The 19165-nt window shown below is 39.6% G+C and overlaps 3 protein-coding genes across 4 annotated transcripts; 2 read left to right on the forward strand and 1 right to left on the reverse strand.

Moving 5' to 3' along the window:
- Window positions 1-3388: 3388 nt before the first annotated feature.
- LOC121784840 (probable receptor-like protein kinase At5g24010) lies at window positions 3389-6362 on the forward strand. The gene has a single exon (XM_042183086.1). It carries the CDS (start codon window positions 3652-3654, stop codon window positions 6130-6132), a length of 2481 nt encoding a protein of 826 aa, XP_042039020.1. The 5' UTR covers window positions 3389-3651; the 3' UTR covers window positions 6133-6362.
- Window positions 6363-7427: 1065 nt separating this feature from the next.
- Window positions 7428-10588, forward strand: LOC121783649 (deSI-like protein At4g17486). 2 transcript variants are annotated; one of them, XM_042181789.1, is made up of 4 exons: window positions 7428-7895; window positions 9091-9352; window positions 10000-10067; window positions 10184-10588. In XM_042181789.1, exons 1-4 carry the CDS (start codon window positions 7761-7763, stop codon window positions 10424-10426), a joined length of 708 nt encoding a protein of 235 aa, XP_042037723.1. In that variant the 5' UTR covers window positions 7428-7760; the 3' UTR covers window positions 10427-10588. The 2 variants fall into 2 exon arrangements, with proteins under 2 accessions (XP_042037723.1, XP_042037724.1); XM_042181790.1 differs by lacking the exon at window positions 7428-7895 and adding an exon at window positions 7902-8432.
- Window positions 10589-10826: 238 nt separating this feature from the next.
- Window positions 10827-13126, reverse strand: LOC121784717. Its single transcript, XM_042182930.1, has 2 exons — window positions 12961-13126; window positions 10827-12083 (listed from the first exon to the last, which is right to left on the reverse strand). Exon 2 carries the CDS (start codon window positions 11638-11640, stop codon window positions 11008-11010), a length of 633 nt encoding a protein of 210 aa, XP_042038864.1. The 5' UTR covers window positions 11641-12083; window positions 12961-13126; the 3' UTR covers window positions 10827-11007.
- Between the last annotated feature and the right edge of the window lie 6039 nt (window positions 13127-19165).

The raw sequence follows: 19165 nt of genomic DNA on the forward strand, positions 1-19165 counted from the left end.
ACTCTCTTGACGAAACAGTATACTATCCCATCATTTTTGTGGTATAGGCTAATCTCCATTTTGTTGATAGTCCATCGGGCCGAGACGGGCCGCCGTCATTTTTTCGGGCCTTGTGATAGTGCTATCATGCCAAACAAACAAGGAAATTAGGGTAGATAAGGGAGACTATCCACCCCTAACATGCCAAACAAATGTACCCATATAATGATCTTGATAAGATTGTGGGATGCATTGAGGATACATTTATAGATCAGTTGGAGACAACTAAGCACCCTCGTAATAGACGTTGAGATAGAGACAGTAGTTGTAAAAATACTATGGTTTATAATAAATAGAAAAAAAGTTAACATACTTACTTCTTTTATTATATCCCCCCCCCCCCCCCCCCCCCCCCTTGTATAGATTCAACTAACATTTGGTCCGATACATTCATAAACTTGCAATAATTTAAAATTTTAAAAATACTAGTAGTAATTAATGCGATTCGTATTTTCAGGATTAATTTTTAAAAGGTTATTTTTATAATAGATTATATAGATAGATTATATTTTATCTTGATGACTTACTTTATTTTACACGTTGCTCTAAGACCATCAACTACGCGTCCCGTGCGAGGCTCGTGTTCCGTCCCGGAGGGACGGTTCCGCCGCGGGACGCGTTGCAGCGTTTCGCCCGTCCCCAGCCCGTCCCGGAGCCCGTTCCGTAGCCCGTCGCTGTGGGACTCGAGACGCGACGTCCCGCCACGCGCCCGACGCACGCGTGATGCCCACTCGCTGGCCCGCGAGTGGGCGTCGTCACTGATGACGCAATAATTATTTTATTTTTAAAAAATTCGAATTTAAAAAAAAATTCAAACGGTAATATAACCGTTTTGTTTTTTATTTTCAATTTTTTTTAATTTTTTAAATTTATTTACTCTATAAATAATCCTATTTTATACTCATTTCACACACAAATACACATTTATTCCTCTCAAATCCTCTCTATATTCACTTCAATTTCCATCTTAAATCAACTCAAACAAATGGATCCTTTTGAGCAAATGCGTCAAATAATGGAACAATCTCTTGAAGAAGATCGACGCCGAGAGGCGGAGGAAGCCGCGCCGCCCGATCGACGCTCCCGGACGTACATCCATCGTAACCGGGAGGAAGCCGCCGCAAGGTTAGTACGCGACTACTTCTGCGATAACCCGATTTGGGGAGAAACCTACTTCCGTCGCCGTTTCCGCATGAGTAAACCGCTATTTCTCCACATTGCGAATACTTTAGCGGCCCGGGAAGAGTTCTTCCGAGAAGGGTTCGACGCGGTCGGGCGTCCCAGCCACACGACGCTGTAGAAATGTACTGCAGCAATCCGTCAGCTTGCGACTGGACAAACGGCCGACATGTTCGACGAATACCTCTACATCGGAGACACAACTGGGCGCATGTGCTTGCTCAAATTTTGCAAAGGCATCCGGGCAGCCTTTACCGACGAATTTCTCCGGAGGGCAAGCACGACCGATTGTCAGTTCCTCCTCGACCTGCACGAACAAGTGCACGGATTCCCCGGGATGCTTGGCAGTGTCGATTGCATGCACTGGCAATGGAAGAATTGCCCGGTGGCTTGGAGGGGGTCCTACACTAGCGGCCACAAAGGCACCCACCCAACCGTTGTACTCGAGGCCGTTGCCGACTACCGGCTTTGGATCTGGCACTCGTACTTCAGGGTCCCTGGCTCGAACAACGACATAAACGTGCTCCACTAGTCCGACCTCTTTACCGAAGTTTTGGATGGTAAAGCGTCGGCCATCAATTTCGTCGCCAACAACCGGCTGTATAAAATGGGGTATTATCTCGCCGACAGCATCTACCCGAAGTGGCCGACCTTCGTGAAGAAGTGCAGCAGGCCTGCGAACCCAAAGCAGGCTCTTTTTGCGCAGAAGCAGGAGGCTGCTCGCAAGGATGTGGAGAGGGCGTTCGGGGTTCTCCAAGCGCGCTTCTACATCATCAAAGCCCCTACTCGTTCGTGGTTCATGGATAGCATGGTCAACATCATGTATTCGTGCATAATCTTGCACAACATGATTGTCCAAGACGAAGGACCCGAGGCGGGAAATTGGTTCGACCCCGAATCCCCCGGAAGCTCAACCGCAAGTAGTCCGCCGCGAAGTGGAGCGCATCCGTCAATACAAGAACGGTTGTCTATTCGGGCAATGACACGCGACTCTAGCGCTCACGCCCAACTCCAAGAGGATCTAATTGAGCACATTTGGAAAAATTTTGGCGGAGAAAATTAAATTATGTCATTTTAATTTTTTTAGGATTTTAATTATCTCTTTTTTCTATTTTTTTGAATTTTAATGTTGTTTTAATTTTAATGAAGTTTATTTTTTTAATTGAATTTAGAGCATCAAATTATACAAAGTTAAATTATGTCTTTTTTATTTATTTTCGCACGAATTTAATTATGTATTTTTTAGGATTTTAAGTTGTAATTTTATTTTATTTAATGAAGTTTTTTTTAATTGAATTTGTTGGAAATAAAAATAAAAAACTGAAATTGAATGAATAGTAATTTAAGGGACGGTTAATGGACGGAGCGTTGCAGGTTCTGTCCCTTAATTAAGGGATGAAGGAATAAAGTACAGAGAGACCCTCAAATAGTAATTTAAGAGACGGTCAAGGGACGGTAGGGGACAACGTAATGGATCGCATTGTCGGCACGAGCTAAGCCGCCAAGGAATCCACTTTATTGGATAAATTATGTTGTGTGTGAAAAAGTGACGGGCGTGGTAAATATAGTGTGTTTTCACGGTTGGATGTTCATTAAAATTTATCCTTATTCCTCCTCATAAATATATCCATTATTCAAGGAAACAAAATACTGTCGGCACGGCTCACGTGCTTTTTGATTTTAGGTTATTTTTCTATTGTTGCAAACATTGTTTTCCCCTTATTTTAAGATAGAAGTTGCTGTTCAACCTGATTTTTTATACTACATCAAATCCTATTTTTAAATTGATTGTTCACCTGCAGGAACTGTTTCATACTATTACTGTATAGCTTACTGTACATTCACAATAAGATAAACAGTAAACAGAACAGTTTAATCAGCTACTGATTAATTAAGAATACTATACTATTTTTGACAATATTCAGTTAACTACTGGTGCTGATCACGCTGGCAATTTTGTCACTACATCAAATAGAAAAATACCATGCTAAACTTATACTACTACAAGAAAGAGATCAAGTAAACTCACTCTCACTTCATGTTTTTTTTTCCTATTAATAGATTGAGGGTTTGAAAAAAGATTTAATTTTTTTTGAGAATTTGGACTAAAATTTAATGCCCACATTAAAACTCCACATGCAAAGCTACCTAAGTCAAACTTAAGCTGTTCACTGCTCAAGCATTTTCACCCATGTTTTATGGTTCGGTTCTGCACAAACAAATGCTCGTGTAGTAGCATTCTTGATTATGACCCCATCAATAAAATCTTGATTTTTTTATGGAAATTCTCAAAATCTTGAATTAGCAAAACCCTCCACTTTTTCAAGAACCTGTAGTACTAAGCTTTTCCCTTGTTGAATCATATCTATTCCTTATATTCCCACCAATTCGTAAATTTCTGTGCAAGAAGATTCAATTTTTTGCTAAGCAATCATGGCTGCAAGAGTCTTTCCACTTCTTTTGTTACTAACTACCTCATATGCTTTCACACCCCAAGACAATTTTCTCATCAGCTGTGGATCCGATTCCACTGCAGAGATGGTTTACAACAGACACTTTGTTGGGGATTCTTCGCACAAGGGTTCAACTTATCTGTCGGAAGGTACTTCTTCTTCTCTCACAAGCCCAAATTCATCTTCCAATTCAACTGTTATTTACACCACAGCTCGAGTTTTCACTTCTTCTTCGACCTACACTTTTAATATCAAGAATCTTGGCACTCATTTAGTTCGTCTGCATTTCTCTCCCTTCACCTCTCCGAATTATGATCTCAGAAATGGGAAATTTGGTGTTTCCGAAAATGGGATTTCTCTTTTAACTAGCTTTAGTGCTAATGCTACTGTTGTGAAAGAGTTCTTTGTCATGGTGGATAGAGATGAGCTTGAGATTGTGTTCACACCTGATTCCAATTTTGCATTTGTGAGTGCAATTGAGGTTTTCTCAGCACCCAGAGATTTCTTTATTGATGCTGGTGGGATAGCCTTGATTAGTCCTGGGGAGATTAGTGAGTTTAAGCAGAATGTTTCAAGCCAAGTTTTGGAGACTGTTCATAGAGTTAATGTTGGGGGTTTGTTGATAACACCTTTCAATGATACTCTTTGGAGGAGTTGGATTCCTGATGAGGATTTTCTTGTGATTAAATCTGCTGCTAAGGTTGCTAGGACTAGTGATCCTCCGAACTACCAGCAGGGCAGCGCAACGAGGGAGGTTGCCCCCGACAACGTGTACATGACTGCACAGCAAATGAATGTGTTTAATGGAAGTTTGGCTAACCATTTCAACATCATATGGGATTTCCCGGTTGGCTCGGAGGGTGCTATGCTTTTGGTCCGTCTCCATTTCTGTGATATCGTGAGCGTTGCCCTCAACACGTTGTACTTCAACATATATATAAACGGTGTTACTGCATACAAGGATGTGGATCTCTCTGTGCTCTCACTTCACAGGCTTGCATCTCCTTATTACATTGACTTTGTTGTGAAGAATATGAGGGGCTCTGGTGTCGTTCGGATCAGTGTTGGCCCCTCGGACTTGAACAACGCGATGAAAAAGAATGCTATTCTCAATGGGGTGGAGATTATGAGAATGGTGAACTATGTGGCTCCATCTCCCCTGAGGTCCAAGAAGGATGGCAAGTGGATCGTGTTAGGTTGTGTCGTTGGTGGAGTTTTCGTTCTGATTTTGGCAGTTGTGATGGTTTTAGCCATACTGGGATGCAGGAAGAGGAAGCCCAAGCCCGAGCCAAAGACGAAGCGTGCAGAGAGCGCAGGCTGGACTTCTCTACGCGTGTTTGGTGGTGGCAGCTCACATGCCACGATATCTCAGGGCACGGTCCTTGCCACTCCCAGCCCCTACGGCCTCTATGATTTGAAGATCCTATTTGCTGATCTACAGCTTGCTACCGATAATTTTGACAAGAGTTTGGTAGTTGGCTCGGGTGGTTTTGGCACGGTGTACAAAGGGGTGCTCAAAGACAGCGTAAAAGTTGCTGTGAAGCGAGGCGTGCCTGGCTCAAGGCAGGGGCTCCCGGAGTTTCACACTGAAATCACTGTACTATCCAAGATTCGCCACCGCCATCTTGTCTCACTCGTTGGCTACTGTGAGGAGCAATCCGAGATGATACTTGTCTACGAGTACATGGAGAAGGGGCCGTTGAGAAACCATCTCTATGGTAGCAACTCACCACCTTTATCTTGGAAGCAACGCCTTGAGATATGCATCGGGGCAGCCAGAGGGCTTCACTACCTGCACACCGGCTCAGCTCAAGGCATCATCCATCGCGACATCAAATCAACCAACATCTTACTCGATGAAAACTGTGTTGCTAAGGTTGCTGATTTCGGCCTCTCAAAGTCAGGGCCGTGCCTAGACGAAACTCATGTCAGCACTGGCGTGAAAGGCAGCTTCGGCTACTTGGATCCTGAATATTTCAGGAGACAGAAGCTCACTGATAAGTCAGACGTCTACTCATTTGGGGTCGTGCTCTTTGAGGTTCTCTGTGCTCGGCCTGCAGTCGATCCATTGCTGAACCGCGAGCAAGTGAACTTAGCTGAATGGGCGATGGAATGGCACAAGAAAGGAATGATCAACGAGATCATAGATCCTCACCTCAGTGGTCAGATCAAGCCAAGTGCCCTCAAGAAATTTGGGGAGACTGCTGAGAAGTGTTTGGCTGAATATGGCGTGGATAGGCCGACCATGGGCGACGTGCTGTGGAATTTGGAGTACGCGTATCAGCTACAGACTAACGACAGGCCAAGGGAAGAAGAGCAACGGGCAACAGATGGTGACGGTGGCGATGGTGAAGCACCTGTTGCTGTTCCATCGAGGCGTGTAGACATTGCTGGGGATGGTGGCTCAGACATGTCAACGAGCCGTGTTTTCTCGCAGCTCATAACCAATGACGGTCGCTAGATCACCACATCCAATAACAAGATGCAAGCATATATATACAAACGAGAAACGAAACGATTTCTCTCTTCGAAAACGATCAAACCTACTTCAGGTTCATCGACAATATGGACATAAGTACGCTTCTGCTTTCGTATCACTCGTATTCAACATGTATTATGTGTGAATCGGTAATTCGTGATTCAATATTCTCTACTTTATTATACTCAATAATAATGGTTTGCTTACTGTTATTTTGTGCAAAGATTTTAATAGAAAGAATGTTGATATGATTAAACTAGAAAAATTACTATGTACACTTTGATGGTTTGCAAGAAAGAAATTGATACATCAACCAATTAAGATACATGTCATTTTCTATCAACCAATCAAAATCAAATTAAGGAAGGGTCTTTGTCTAATCCACTCGTTTATTAAATTAGTTAAACACTGATATTTCTTAACAAGTCACTCTTAAGTCTTATCCAAGAATGAAGTTATTGCACGAATAGTCTACCAAATGAATTAATTGAATCAACGTACATAACATTTTTTGGATGATGCCAAATAAAATGAATGAGATCATAATAATGTTTCGTTATGATTGTACAAGTTTTCAGATAATATGATATTTATATATTCTAATCCTATCTGAATGACGCCAACCCAATTGTAACAACCACACAACTTCAATTATTGTAGGCTCTTAATAATTAAATTTTAATATGTACTGATATTGGATATTGCTATAGAACTGTCAAAATACAGAACATAGCCCACCATTTTGTCTACCTGCATTCCATTCAAGGCAACACTAATGCGGCCAAAATTAACATTTAAATAATTAATTAATAATAATAATAATAATAATAGTTCATCGTCTTGTGACCATAATTATTTAAATCAGTGACGTAGCCTGAATTTTGAAGTTGAAGCCACGAAGAAAAATCCAGGTGTTGCTACTGCTAATAACAATAAGAAATTTTGTTGACGCAGATCTGACATAAGCAATAGAAGAAATTGTTGACAGAGAGTGAAATCAGGTAGGAGTAACTCAATATAGACAATGATTAAGAATTCAAAGTAGTAGTTCATATAATTTATGATGATAAAAAAAATTGTTTCTTAAAAGAAAAATCACAATATAAAAATATTAAATTATTTATAAATAATATCCATCAATTTATTTCCTAATTCTAACGATTTTCAGTGTTCACTCTCCTCACAACGAATTTTCAATTTTGGGTCAGAAATTCAATGAGACAATAAAAATTAAAAATTCAAAATACTTTCAAATTTCAAATTCAGACACTCGATTAAAAGTTAAGACCATAATCAAGATTTAAGACAAGGCAGGTTTATAAAGTAGTTAATGAAAAATGCAAGGATATGGTGCACACAGATTCTACAGTAGTAACAGATGAATCACATCTCTTAAATTCATAGTCACACCGCCGTCTGCTCCCAAATCTCATCACTCTCTTAAATTACTTTCACCTAATCTGATTTGTTTCAGAACAAATATTCAAGTGCCCATCCTCAATCATTCCTCCTGAGATTCAACTTTGAAGTGGAGATAAAAATCGTGGACGAGGGGTTTTTTTTGAATTGAATCGAAACTGTGAAGGGGAAAGGGAAGCGCTGAATTTGAGATGACGGAGGTCATACTCCATGTCTACGACGTCACCAACAGCGGCAGCGACAAAACCAACAACACCATAATGCAGATCAACAAGATTTTCAAAGACGGAATTGGCCTCGGTGGCATCTTCCACAGCGCCGTTCAGGTTTTGCACTCCCACTCTGCTTCCTGTGTGAATTTGTGTGGGTTTTTGGTGCTTGTTTTGAGTATTGTTGTAGTGGTTTGGGCTAATGCTGGGTACTTGCATAGTCAAATTTGTTCTCAATTTGGGAATTTGATTTTTGGGGATTCCTTTGTTCAAATATTTTTCTAGGGCGAAGCAGTTCTATGTTAGGTGGGGCTGATTTTGGACTTGTTTTGGAGAAAAGTCCCAAAAGGATGGCTCTATATATAGGTTCTATATATATTAGTTTTATGGATTGAGATTTCACCTTAGGGGGTATAATTAATTACCTGTGTCAACATCAAGTTAGTGTTAATAGCTTAGGGAGTACTCCATAAGTTATCATGAAACATTTGGTTGGCATTGAGAAAATGCATCAATTTCGTTGGATGGATTGGGGTTTGACACAAAGATGAGTGTAATTCTTTGGTGGGAAATCTCCAATGGCTTCTTGAAAAACCAATCAACAAGTTTTCTCAGTCGTCAATGGGAATGGAGTGTAAAACGAAACAGCATGTGGTGGGTGACTCTTTGCATAACTTGTTGGTATTAGGCAACCAAAACATGTCAGAGGTTCTAATCCAGTTTATTTTGATGAATTACAAGTTTTTGAATTTCTGGATGTGATATGTAAGAAGCAATATTATTAGAAGCTAGCTCTTCTTCGTCCTCTTCTTCATCATCTATAGAGTTGTTCGTTTGTTTTCTCTATTTGGTTATGGGCTTTATGGCAAGCCAATGTATCTAATGTGTTACAATCAGTAGCGGGATATATGGGAAGAGTTTGCAAGTCAATGCTGTACCATATTCGTAGTTCCTGTAGTTAAGTATGTGCGCCAAGTGGATGTTTTGACTGATGTTACAAGAACATCGTGTGTAAAAGCATACTGATTTTGCCATCTCCAGATCCCTTATAACAAGGTTGCATGTTGTGTATCTCATAAATCTTTTGGGTCTTGCAGTTTTCACCATTTTGATGCTTACTCATTTTCTTCTGTATCTACACTGTCTCATAAATTTCAGATTTTTTTTTTGCTCGAGCAGGTTATGGGGGATCTTTCTGTGTTTTCACTTGATATGTACTCCATATCTTTTGCCTACTTGACTTTCAGTTCACTCTTGGATACAGCTGAGTCATGATCATGCTATTGCTACTGAATTTTAAATTGCTCGACAGGTTTATGGTGATGAAGAATGGTCTTTTGGGTTCTGTGAGCACGGTACTGGTGTCTTCCACTGTCCTTCAATGCAGAATCCAATGTATACATACCATGAAAGCATCAAACTTGGACAAACCACAAATTCTGTCTATAAGATTAATCAAATTCTCAGGGAACTGAGCAGAGAGTGGCCTGGAGAATCATATGATTTGCTAGCAAAAAATTGCAATCATTTCTGTGATGAATTTTGTGAAAGACTGGGTGTTTCTAAGCTACCTGGTAAGGCAGTCCCTCTGACTGACTAATGTTCTTTTTTTATTGCAAAGATTTCATTTTGATAATTGTAGCTCTCCTTTGTTTGTCAGATTCTGGTTAGAAGTTATTTTTTGGAAAATGGGCATTATATATTAGCTTATGTAATAACTTGGCAGTGTTTTTGCTCATATATGCTTCCTTGAACTTCATCAAAGATTCCCTAGGTATAATTATGTGGGACTATTTGTGTGAAATATATACTTTTCTGACTTATCAGACTAGCTGTGGACATAATATACAAAATGCTTTTTCACTGGGAACAATTGAAAATCGTAGATTCTCATGGACTTGGCTCTATCGCATGCCTCTCTTATTTTCTTGATTAAGTTTGTTAACTTCTTATAACAGCTTGGTTCTTTTCTTTAGTCTGCACAAGGTTTTACATGTGTGTTTAATTGCTAAGTAACTTTTTACTTCTCCTGGATTAAGGAACTCCCATCTAATGATTCTTGGTTAGCATGACCAATGTCATTCTGTAATTAGGTGTATCGAAATGGCATGTTGCACTCAGTAACTGTAGGCAGCATTTTCACTTCTTTACTCTTGGACTATCGTATAACCCCTTTTCATCACTTCTTGGAATCGTAGTAATCTTTTCACCTCCATAACAGGTTGGGTGAACAGGTTTGCAAATGTTGGAGACACTGCTGTAGAAATAGCCGGAAACACAGCATATAGAGTAAGGCTCCAATCTCCATTTGCTGATTCCAACAGACTCATATACTACATAACACTTTTCCACAGCCTCATTTATGTTGAAATTTCTGAAGCCCCGTAATTTGATTGTGGTTGCAGTTTAGGCAAGCCAAAACCGAAATCGTCACTGCCAGCAAAGTCGCATATCGGTTTTTAGCTGGAATTGCATCCAACAACATGATTACAGGCCCAGATTCCCCCAGCAACTCTAATGGTGGAACCCCCCGATTCCAACCTACCTGGTTCAAGAACCTCGTTGCACCCGGCGAGAAACCTTCTAGTAGTTCGGAGCTGGAAGATGAGGATCAGCGACTTAGACAAGACGCCAAAGCACCTCTATGATCGGACTCTCTAGCTGACCACAATGTCCAGCACCATTGCCTGTGAACTTGTATGCCAGAATACCAAAACATTTGGGACTCTTAATCTTGCAAATTGTTGTAATATTTTGTTGCAACTTATATAACATTTGGAAATTAATAGATTGTCGAACTTTTATGTCAACCTAATTTTCTGGGTCAGGAAGTCTCTCAAAATTCTTCTATATCTTAAAAAATGGTTTCTTATCATATCACCCACGAAATAGATTTCTTAGCCTGGAATATTTTAATAAACAGATGAGGACTTGAATATCAAGAGATCACAACTCTTTTAGGTACCTCCTGCTGTCACAAACAAATACTACCGTCTACCAGATTAACACGTATCAAGCTAATTACAGTGAATTTGTTTGCTAGGGAAATTTTCAAGTATAACAGAAACAGTAAAATACGAAAGCCGAAAGTATGAAAATGTGACGATACAAAATATGAAAAGGACAGCCGAGCTCACTCCACATGTATGTACAGAAAATTATTGAAAAAACAGAACCTAGTGCTCGCACAACAACTTGACCGATCCTCTCAGATCTTTTTTGCACCTTTTCACCCTCTTAGCATCTGGTTGAACATATAAGCATCCACATGTGCGTCGTCAGCTATCTTAAGTGACGAAACGGCCTGAGCAGCAAGATGACCAGCAGATAAACCCACGGAGCCCCATCCCTGTTCAGCAAAATATTGAGGGTAGAAGTCTCTTCCAAAACGATGATCAGATGAGACCATCAGGTTAGAGTTACCCCAGTGACTCCACACGCGCCCATATCTATGAGCATCAGAAACCAATCCAATATTTTCAAGGGAACACTTAGGGAGATCTTGGTAAGGAACCAAAGAGTGTCTCCCAACAATGATGTCCATGTTATTAGCATGATCCCACGAGGCCAGCCCCTCATCCTTCTCCAACATTAGTTTACTCGAATCATCTGAGTCTTCGCCAAGTAGGACATGCAGAGCAACCGCCTCTGCTATGGCAGCACCTTCTTCGTCAAGTCTTTCCTGTTCTTCTTTCTTTCTCTGTTTCTTCTTTTCTAGCTCAGAACGGATGGCTGCAGAAGTAGCTAATGCCTTCTCCAAGCGTCTCTTTTTCTTCTCAGCCTGTTTAATTCGGTCAATCTCATCTTTCACCTGCTTCTTCTTGCCTTTCCTTACACCAGCTGTGGCTTTAGCACCTTCCATGATGTCCAATCACACTCAACTCAAACCCTATTGCTACACTGTCCTAACAGCCTAATTTCTTTCGAGAATTTCCTCTTTGTATTCCCTAGTAAACTTCCCTATGACGTATACATTATCTAAGCAATATATGCTTCATCTCCTTTTGAAACATGTTATTGAATACTTAATAAACTGAAATTAAAAACCAGAAAACAATAAAGCAGTATAAAACTTACACCTACACCCACTCAGGTCTGAATGAGTACCTCATCTTGCGCACACTACATTCCCAAAAAGAAATAATAGGAGATAAAAGAAGGGAAAAGTGGTAAGCACTCATTAATCCTGACTTCATCATTGTTCTCAACCTTTCCCTTTGCCACCCACTAACAGAACACTTAGGAAGAGTAACTCAATTAATACGAAATCTTTTCCGTTTCAAACAACTCACATGGCCTTCCCCCCTGCAATAAACAAGAATAACCTCAGCATTTACACAACCGCTAACAAAAAGAAATGTACAATTCAAGGGAAAACACACAAATATATTTAAATACTGTAATACTCAAATAACTACCAAATGAGAGTCATAAATCTTGCAGATACCTAGTTACTAAATGTCATGGAATCAATCAAGAGAAACATTCCAAGGAAAATATTGACAGTATAGAGACACAAAACAACATCAGGAAAGAAGAAACATTACACAAAGCATACTGTATTCTAACATAAGTAACCCTACAGATTGGCTGGATAAAGGAAACACAACACACAGTTAAGTGATACTGAAATCTAAGATAAAACGATTTCAGGATTGTGCAATTTACACACAATTTGGTATTCGAAACTACGCAGATACAAAAATGATCCTTCAGGCAAACAAATAAACGATGATAAACAACTAATGTCCAACTAAGCTAGGATGAGTAACCAACTTTAATCGAATAGATAACTTTGAGTAATAATTAAGGAATTGATTCACACATTGTTTCTACATTCTATGCAATTGTTCGAGTTTCGCCTAACAGAAACATATGCCCAAATCTCAGATCCCTAAAACAGGAATATATGCCGCTCATTAGACAACTCCGAAGGATCGGCAGATCTGAATACTCCTAACTCAAACCCTAACTCAATTCCACAATTCAATAAGCAAAAACTCATCAATTTGACATACGATCCGATCCAGTCAGCCCTAATGCCGGAAATTCAATCAATTGCTCAATAAATCATTCAGAATCAGATCAACATACCCACATGACATATTACAAAACTTCAGAGATCAATCTGAAAAAAAAACGAGAATTTTCTTCAAAATTATTAGTAACAAATAAAGCGGACCTGGTGGAATCGAGGAGAATGAAGAAGGCCTCCCGACAAAGCAATTGGAAATAAAAATTGAATAAAAGGCTGTAGATAAAATTAAAGATTGAAGTGTGTCTGGATCTGCAATCAGTCGCGCGTTGAGAGAGAGAGAAAAAGATATTGATAAAATAACTGATCACATGAGATTGCCGGTGAGAAGAGACGGGGATGAGTAGGAGAAGGAAGGGTATTTTTGGAACAACAGATGGAAACTGCCACGTGTCGGTCAAAGGCGAGTGATCCAGAATTTCTGACTTTTCAGTATTTTAATCGGGGCCCACTATCCTCTTCATTCTAGTCGACGATCTTCAGCCGTTCAATCCTTTGTCAATTGATGGATTAACGGCCACGATGTGCACCGGATATGTGACGTCATACTAAACTTTCTTGCTTGGCTCATTAAATTGACATGAAAAGCGAAACGAAATTAAAATCTTGGATATCTTCACTCGATTAGAATATAAATTCTTCCTCCCACTACAAAAAAAAAATTAATCACATTTTATCATTTTAAAATATCTACAAAAAAAATCTTATTTCTAAATATAAAATGAAAAAATCATAATTTTTGCCACTTTTTCTCTTCTTTTATGTTTAATCCACATTTTCTTCTCATCTCTCTTATTTTAATATTTTTTTCTCCTTCTTCCTTAGATATCTAAGGTCATTCGCAACGCTGTCTCTTATCCGTCTCTTAACCATCTCATCTCTTAACTATTCATGAGCTCCACTGTACTTTTCACTCCATCTCTTAACTAAGAGACAAAACCTGCAACCATTAATCTCTTATCCGTCTCATAATCATCTCATCCCTTAACTATTCATTCAATTTCATTTTTTATTTTTAATTCCAACAAATTCAATTAATAAAAACACACTTCATTAAATAAAATAAAATTACAACTTAAAATCCTAAAAAAAATACATAATTAAATTCGTGACAAAATAAATAAAAAAGGACACAATTTAAAATACAATTTTATAGAAATTATAAAAACTACTCCGTCGGTGAATCATTTCCCGAGGGAGGTGGTGGAGGCGCAATACCAAGTTGTCCCGCCAGATACACAATGCCGGCATGATGGGCTTGAAATTGGGAAGAATAGATGTGTGTTTGTGTGTGTAATGAGGATGAAATAGGAGTATTTATAGAGTAAAAAAAATAAAAAATAAAAAATAAAAAAAGTTCGAAAAACGGTAATATTACTGTTTTCGTTTTTTAATTTTTTATATTAAATTCGAATTTTAAAAAAATAATGATTTATTGTGTCAGTGTGACGAAGCCCACTCGCAGGCCGGCGAGTAGGCGTCACGCGTGGCGCAAGCTCGCGCCACGTGGCGCAGGCGCGTGGCGAGCCAGCCCGCGAGACGTCTCGGTGGGATGGGCGTCTCGGCGAGACCGGGACGAGACGGGGTACTGCAATGCGTCTCGCCACCGTCTCATCTCGGCGGGACGAGATACGAGCCACCCGCGGGACACGTTGCGGGTATGACTAACTTAGTTGAACAAAGGGAGTATTAGTTATAGATTATCGTTGTCCCACAACTCTTTTCCGACCATCAAAATTTAATATCACATCTTCAAATCTCATCGGATCTAACAAGCTTACATCACCTTCTGATACATCTTTGAATTCGGATAATGCCCTTTATGTCCTCTCTCCAGCAGTTTGAATATACTCCATCCGTCCGCCATTAGAAGTCCTATTTTTTTGCAGCATGAGTTTTAAGAAATGTTAAGAAAAGTGGATGGAAAAAAGTTAGTGGAATAGAGGTCCCACTATAATATATTAGAGCATCCACAATGGTGGCGTCCGTCGCCGTGCCAGCAAGCAGCTGACGTGGCGTGCCCTCATTTGTCAACGGCATAGCCGTTGTGTTTAAATTAATTTTTTTTAAATCAGTTTTTAATTAAAAAAACCGATAAAAAAAAATTCACTTCCCAAAATAATTATATTCGTTTATAACCGTTTTTTCCCATTTTTTAATTTTTTTTACCCCATAAATACACACTTTCATCTATAAATACCCACAATTTCACTCCAAAAAATTCACATCAAACTACACAATTCTCATCATCATTCTATCATCTCCATTCTCATCTTCAATCTCTCATATCCATTTTCATCTTCATTCTCTCACACCCTACAACACCACTATGTCCGGTCACAACGATAACCCAAGCGGCTCCCACGGTTGGAACCCCGAATGGTTCGGTTCACAACCGTTTCCTAGTCCGGAAACGGACTATTCAGCCCCTTCCTCGGGTAATATTAGCCAATAATTGTGTAATTTTTAATTTTTAGGATTTTAATTATGTAATTTTTAATTTTTAGTATTTTAATTATGTAATTTTTAATTATTAGAATTTTAATTATGTAATTTTTAATTTTTAAGATTTTAATTATGTCTTTTTTATTTTATTTGTAATTTGTAATATTTATTGTGGTTTTTTTAATGAATTTTAGTATTATGGAAATGTTTTTGTGTAATTGAATTTTAAATTAATTGTGCTCGTCCTTGCGGAAGAGCACAGTTGTGGGTGTTGTGCTCTTGCCAGATAGCAGGCAGAAAAAGTGGGGTCTGGCCCTCAACCGTGCCGCTGACAATAGCACGGTTGTGGATGCTCTTAGTTTTAAATGAAATGTGAGTGCAATGAGTTAGTGGAAGGTGAGACTCTATTACCATTTATGGCAAAAGTGTACCGAGACTCCTATTTGCGGACGGACTAAAATGAAAAAACGATACTACTATTCGCGAACGGAGGGAGTATCATCTATGCATCGCCCCGCACAACATGTGAAAACTCGATGGTCAGAAATTTGTTATGCAATTATCGCAAAAATTAGGATATTTTTACAACAGTATAATGGTACAAAATCGAATATTTACCTAACTAAATCTTTTGTCACAATCATTAATTATTACCATCAAAGTCTGTCCAGGGCCCAATTGCATTTTGAATGTTCTATTAATCTTCGTACAATCTTAATTTGATGATAATTTATTTGTACGTACTTAGTAGTAATTAATAAGATTTGTTAGCATAAATAAATAATTGTGAATCCCACGTTACTTCTTTTGTTACCATGAAATAATCTGTCTTAAAAATAAATACAACCAGAGTTATTCTTAAAATTTGAATTTTAGATGACCATATCTCCCATATTTTAAAAGTAAAATAGTTACAAACATAATTTTAATTTATCTGCATTGCTCATTTTATAGCTCGAACTAAACTCCTGCCCCAGTCTGTGACAGTCCAACCATATGCATGGCCATATTGCCAATGATAGATGAGGCACTTTTTGTTCGACAACTAAAAGCCCTTTCGCGAGCCTTTAAAGTTACAAATCCTGGATAGCAAATACGAAGTTTAGGCTTTTATCCAGACATTATCTTCGCATAATATTGGCTAGCACACAAAGACTTAAAAACTAGACATACAACATAGTATTAGGTAAGTTATCCTTTTTGGAATAATAATACTATTCCATCTGTTTCTTGTTATTTGAGGCGTTTCTTTTCGACACGGAGCTTAAGAATAGTGTTTTAAGTGGATGGTGAATAAAGTAAGAGAGATGAAGAGAGAATGGAATAAGAGAGATGATTACTTTTTGTCGAAAATAAAAATGACTAAATTAACTTGAAACTTCCCAAAATAGTAAAATAATTCTATTAACATGGAAGGAAGGAGTACCTGTTTAGCTAAAATAGAACATATGGGGTAGGTTAGGTTAAATGGTTCAAAACATTATATAAGAGCATTAGAAATGGAAGAGCCCTTCTCATTTTATTATTTCCACATCAGCATTTTATCCAAGGGTCTATCCCATTTCCTATATCATTTCCACGTCATCACTATTTTGTTTTATTTTTTTTTGCACTTCTATATTTAATATGTTATCAAATTAATAATTAAATTGTAAAAATATTAATACGCAAATTTTCGTGTATTAGAATATTTGAAAAAATGATGTGAAGCTAAAGATGTTGGTGTGGGAAATGAAAAAAATGAGATGGGGTATTTATAGTAGAAAATATAGAATATTAAAAAAATAAAATAAGAAAGAGTAAGGGCCAATGATTGACCCTTTCCCCTCAGTGGGTGACCGATCTGTTAGGAGTTTTGTGATGATAACAAGCACCAAGCTCGGCAAGTTTGTCAAGTTCGGCAAGTTCATCAAGCTCGGCAAGTTCGTCAAGTTCGGCAAGTTTGGCAAGCTCGGCAGCTCGGCAGCTCGGCAGCTCGGCTGTTATGACAACTCGTTTCCGGCAGCCGTTAGATCTGTTTTGTTAGTCAAGTTTTAATCCTAGCCGTAGGATTGAGGGTGCATCGGAACCGAGCGTGGAGTGTGCGACACGTGATCAAGAAGTTTGAGTTCAAAATTCTGTTATGCAACGGCTATTAGAGAAGAGCAGTTTGAGTTCACTTGCACGGCAGTTTCAACTGCATAGTTGATTCCTATAAGAGCAGTTGCAGCTCCATATCAGAGATTCGAGAAGAACCGAGAGAGAAAACTCAGCTGAGAGATCATAGCAACAATCAATAGCTAGAGTGAGAGATACACACTATCTTTGTGAGGAACTAGCTTGTATAGTCTTCGGTGTGATATGAGTTCATATGCGAAGAGGGAGTAGCTTGTTCTTGAGTGTGTGATCTTGTTGTATGATTGTAGTTCTTGATCGTGATTGAAGTAAATCGATTCGTTATTCTCCCGTGGACGTAGGCTTACGCCGAACCACGTATATCCTCGTGTTCTTGTTGTTCCATTTCGTTTTTGCTCCGATCTCGATTTCCAACAAGTGGCGCCGTCTGTGGGAACGAGGAGAATCGTTGGAAGAAGTCGGAGATCAGTTCGAAAAGGGATGCGCAGCGGTCTTGGAGAAGCCCGATCCCGAGAGCAAAGGGAAGGCACCTGTTCTGAATGAGAAGGCACAGGCGAAGCTGGCTGAGATGCAGCTCAAGGCCTATCGTGCGGTGATCTTGAACCTTGGTGATAAGGTTTTGAGACAAATTCAGGAACAGAAGACTGCTGCTGAGATTCTTGAAAGGATCATCGCGGTGGAGGCAAAGGCGGAGGATCCCGTGAACCTCGCTGCGATGGAGGCGGTGGTTACGGACGTTGTGAAAGCACTGATGGATGAGATGTCGGAGATTGTGAAGATGATGCGGCAGAGAGTGCCAATCCAGGATCGCATAAAGAAGATAAAATCGCCGGTTCAGCGAGTGATATTTCTTTCCCCGGAGCTTTCGAATTTGGCACAGTAGTTTCGAATGTGGAAGTTGGTCGAGTTGGCGACGATGAATCAGATGACACTAGGTTTATCAGTAATGTGAGTGATTCTAGAATTGCGATTGAGAATGAAGAATTCTTGTTCCACGTTCTATCCGGATAGGCAAGCAAGAAGGCCTCGTCTTGGTGTTTTTGGGGACAGCAGCTATGGGTGGTTCGATCCGGCGGAGTTGATTCCATTTGAGGAGAATTTCGCCCAGAAGTCAATGCAAACTACATCCCGGTCAATCATTAAGACGGTGGAGGAAGCTGCGGACGGGAAGGCAAGTGGAGAAGTGTTTGAGGGATGCGAAGAAGCATAAGAGCAACGTCGACGACGTCGTGATCGTTAGCGATTCGAGGAGGATCCCGAAGGGGCAACAGCCATGTTATTTACTTCAAGATTTTTGTTTGCGTTTGTTGAATTGTCCGTGGGAGAGGTGCAACAGCCGTGTCATCTTAAGCGATGAAAATGGCATAATCTTGACAGAAATTCGGTTATCACTTATGAGGGATGTGTGATATCTCTAGAAATCAGCAACTCCAATTCTGAACAGGGAAGATTCAGATTAGGTGGAGGTTTTATCGTCCGGTGGAGGCGATCGTCCAGTGGGGGCGTTGTGGCTGATCAAGGAAGTGATAAAGGAGGATCTGGGGATGATTCTCGGAGTCAGGATACTGACAAGAAAAGTCAAGATTGGCGCTACTCGGACATGAGATTGACAAAGAACAAGGTGATCGAAAGAAGTGTTGTATCATCTCAAAAGGTGGAGGATTGTTAGGAGTTTTGTGATGATAACAAGCACCAAGCTCGGCAAGTTTGTCAAGTTCGGCAAGTTCATCAAGCTCGGCAAGTTCGTCAAGTTCGGCAAGTTCGGCAAGCTCGGCAGCTCGGCAGCTCGGCT

Source organism: Salvia splendens, chromosome 21 (genome assembly GCF_004379255.2).
Source record: "Salvia splendens isolate huo1 chromosome 21, SspV2, whole genome shotgun sequence".
In the NCBI taxonomy this organism is placed as follows: domain Eukaryota; kingdom Viridiplantae; phylum Streptophyta; class Magnoliopsida; order Lamiales; family Lamiaceae; genus Salvia; species Salvia splendens.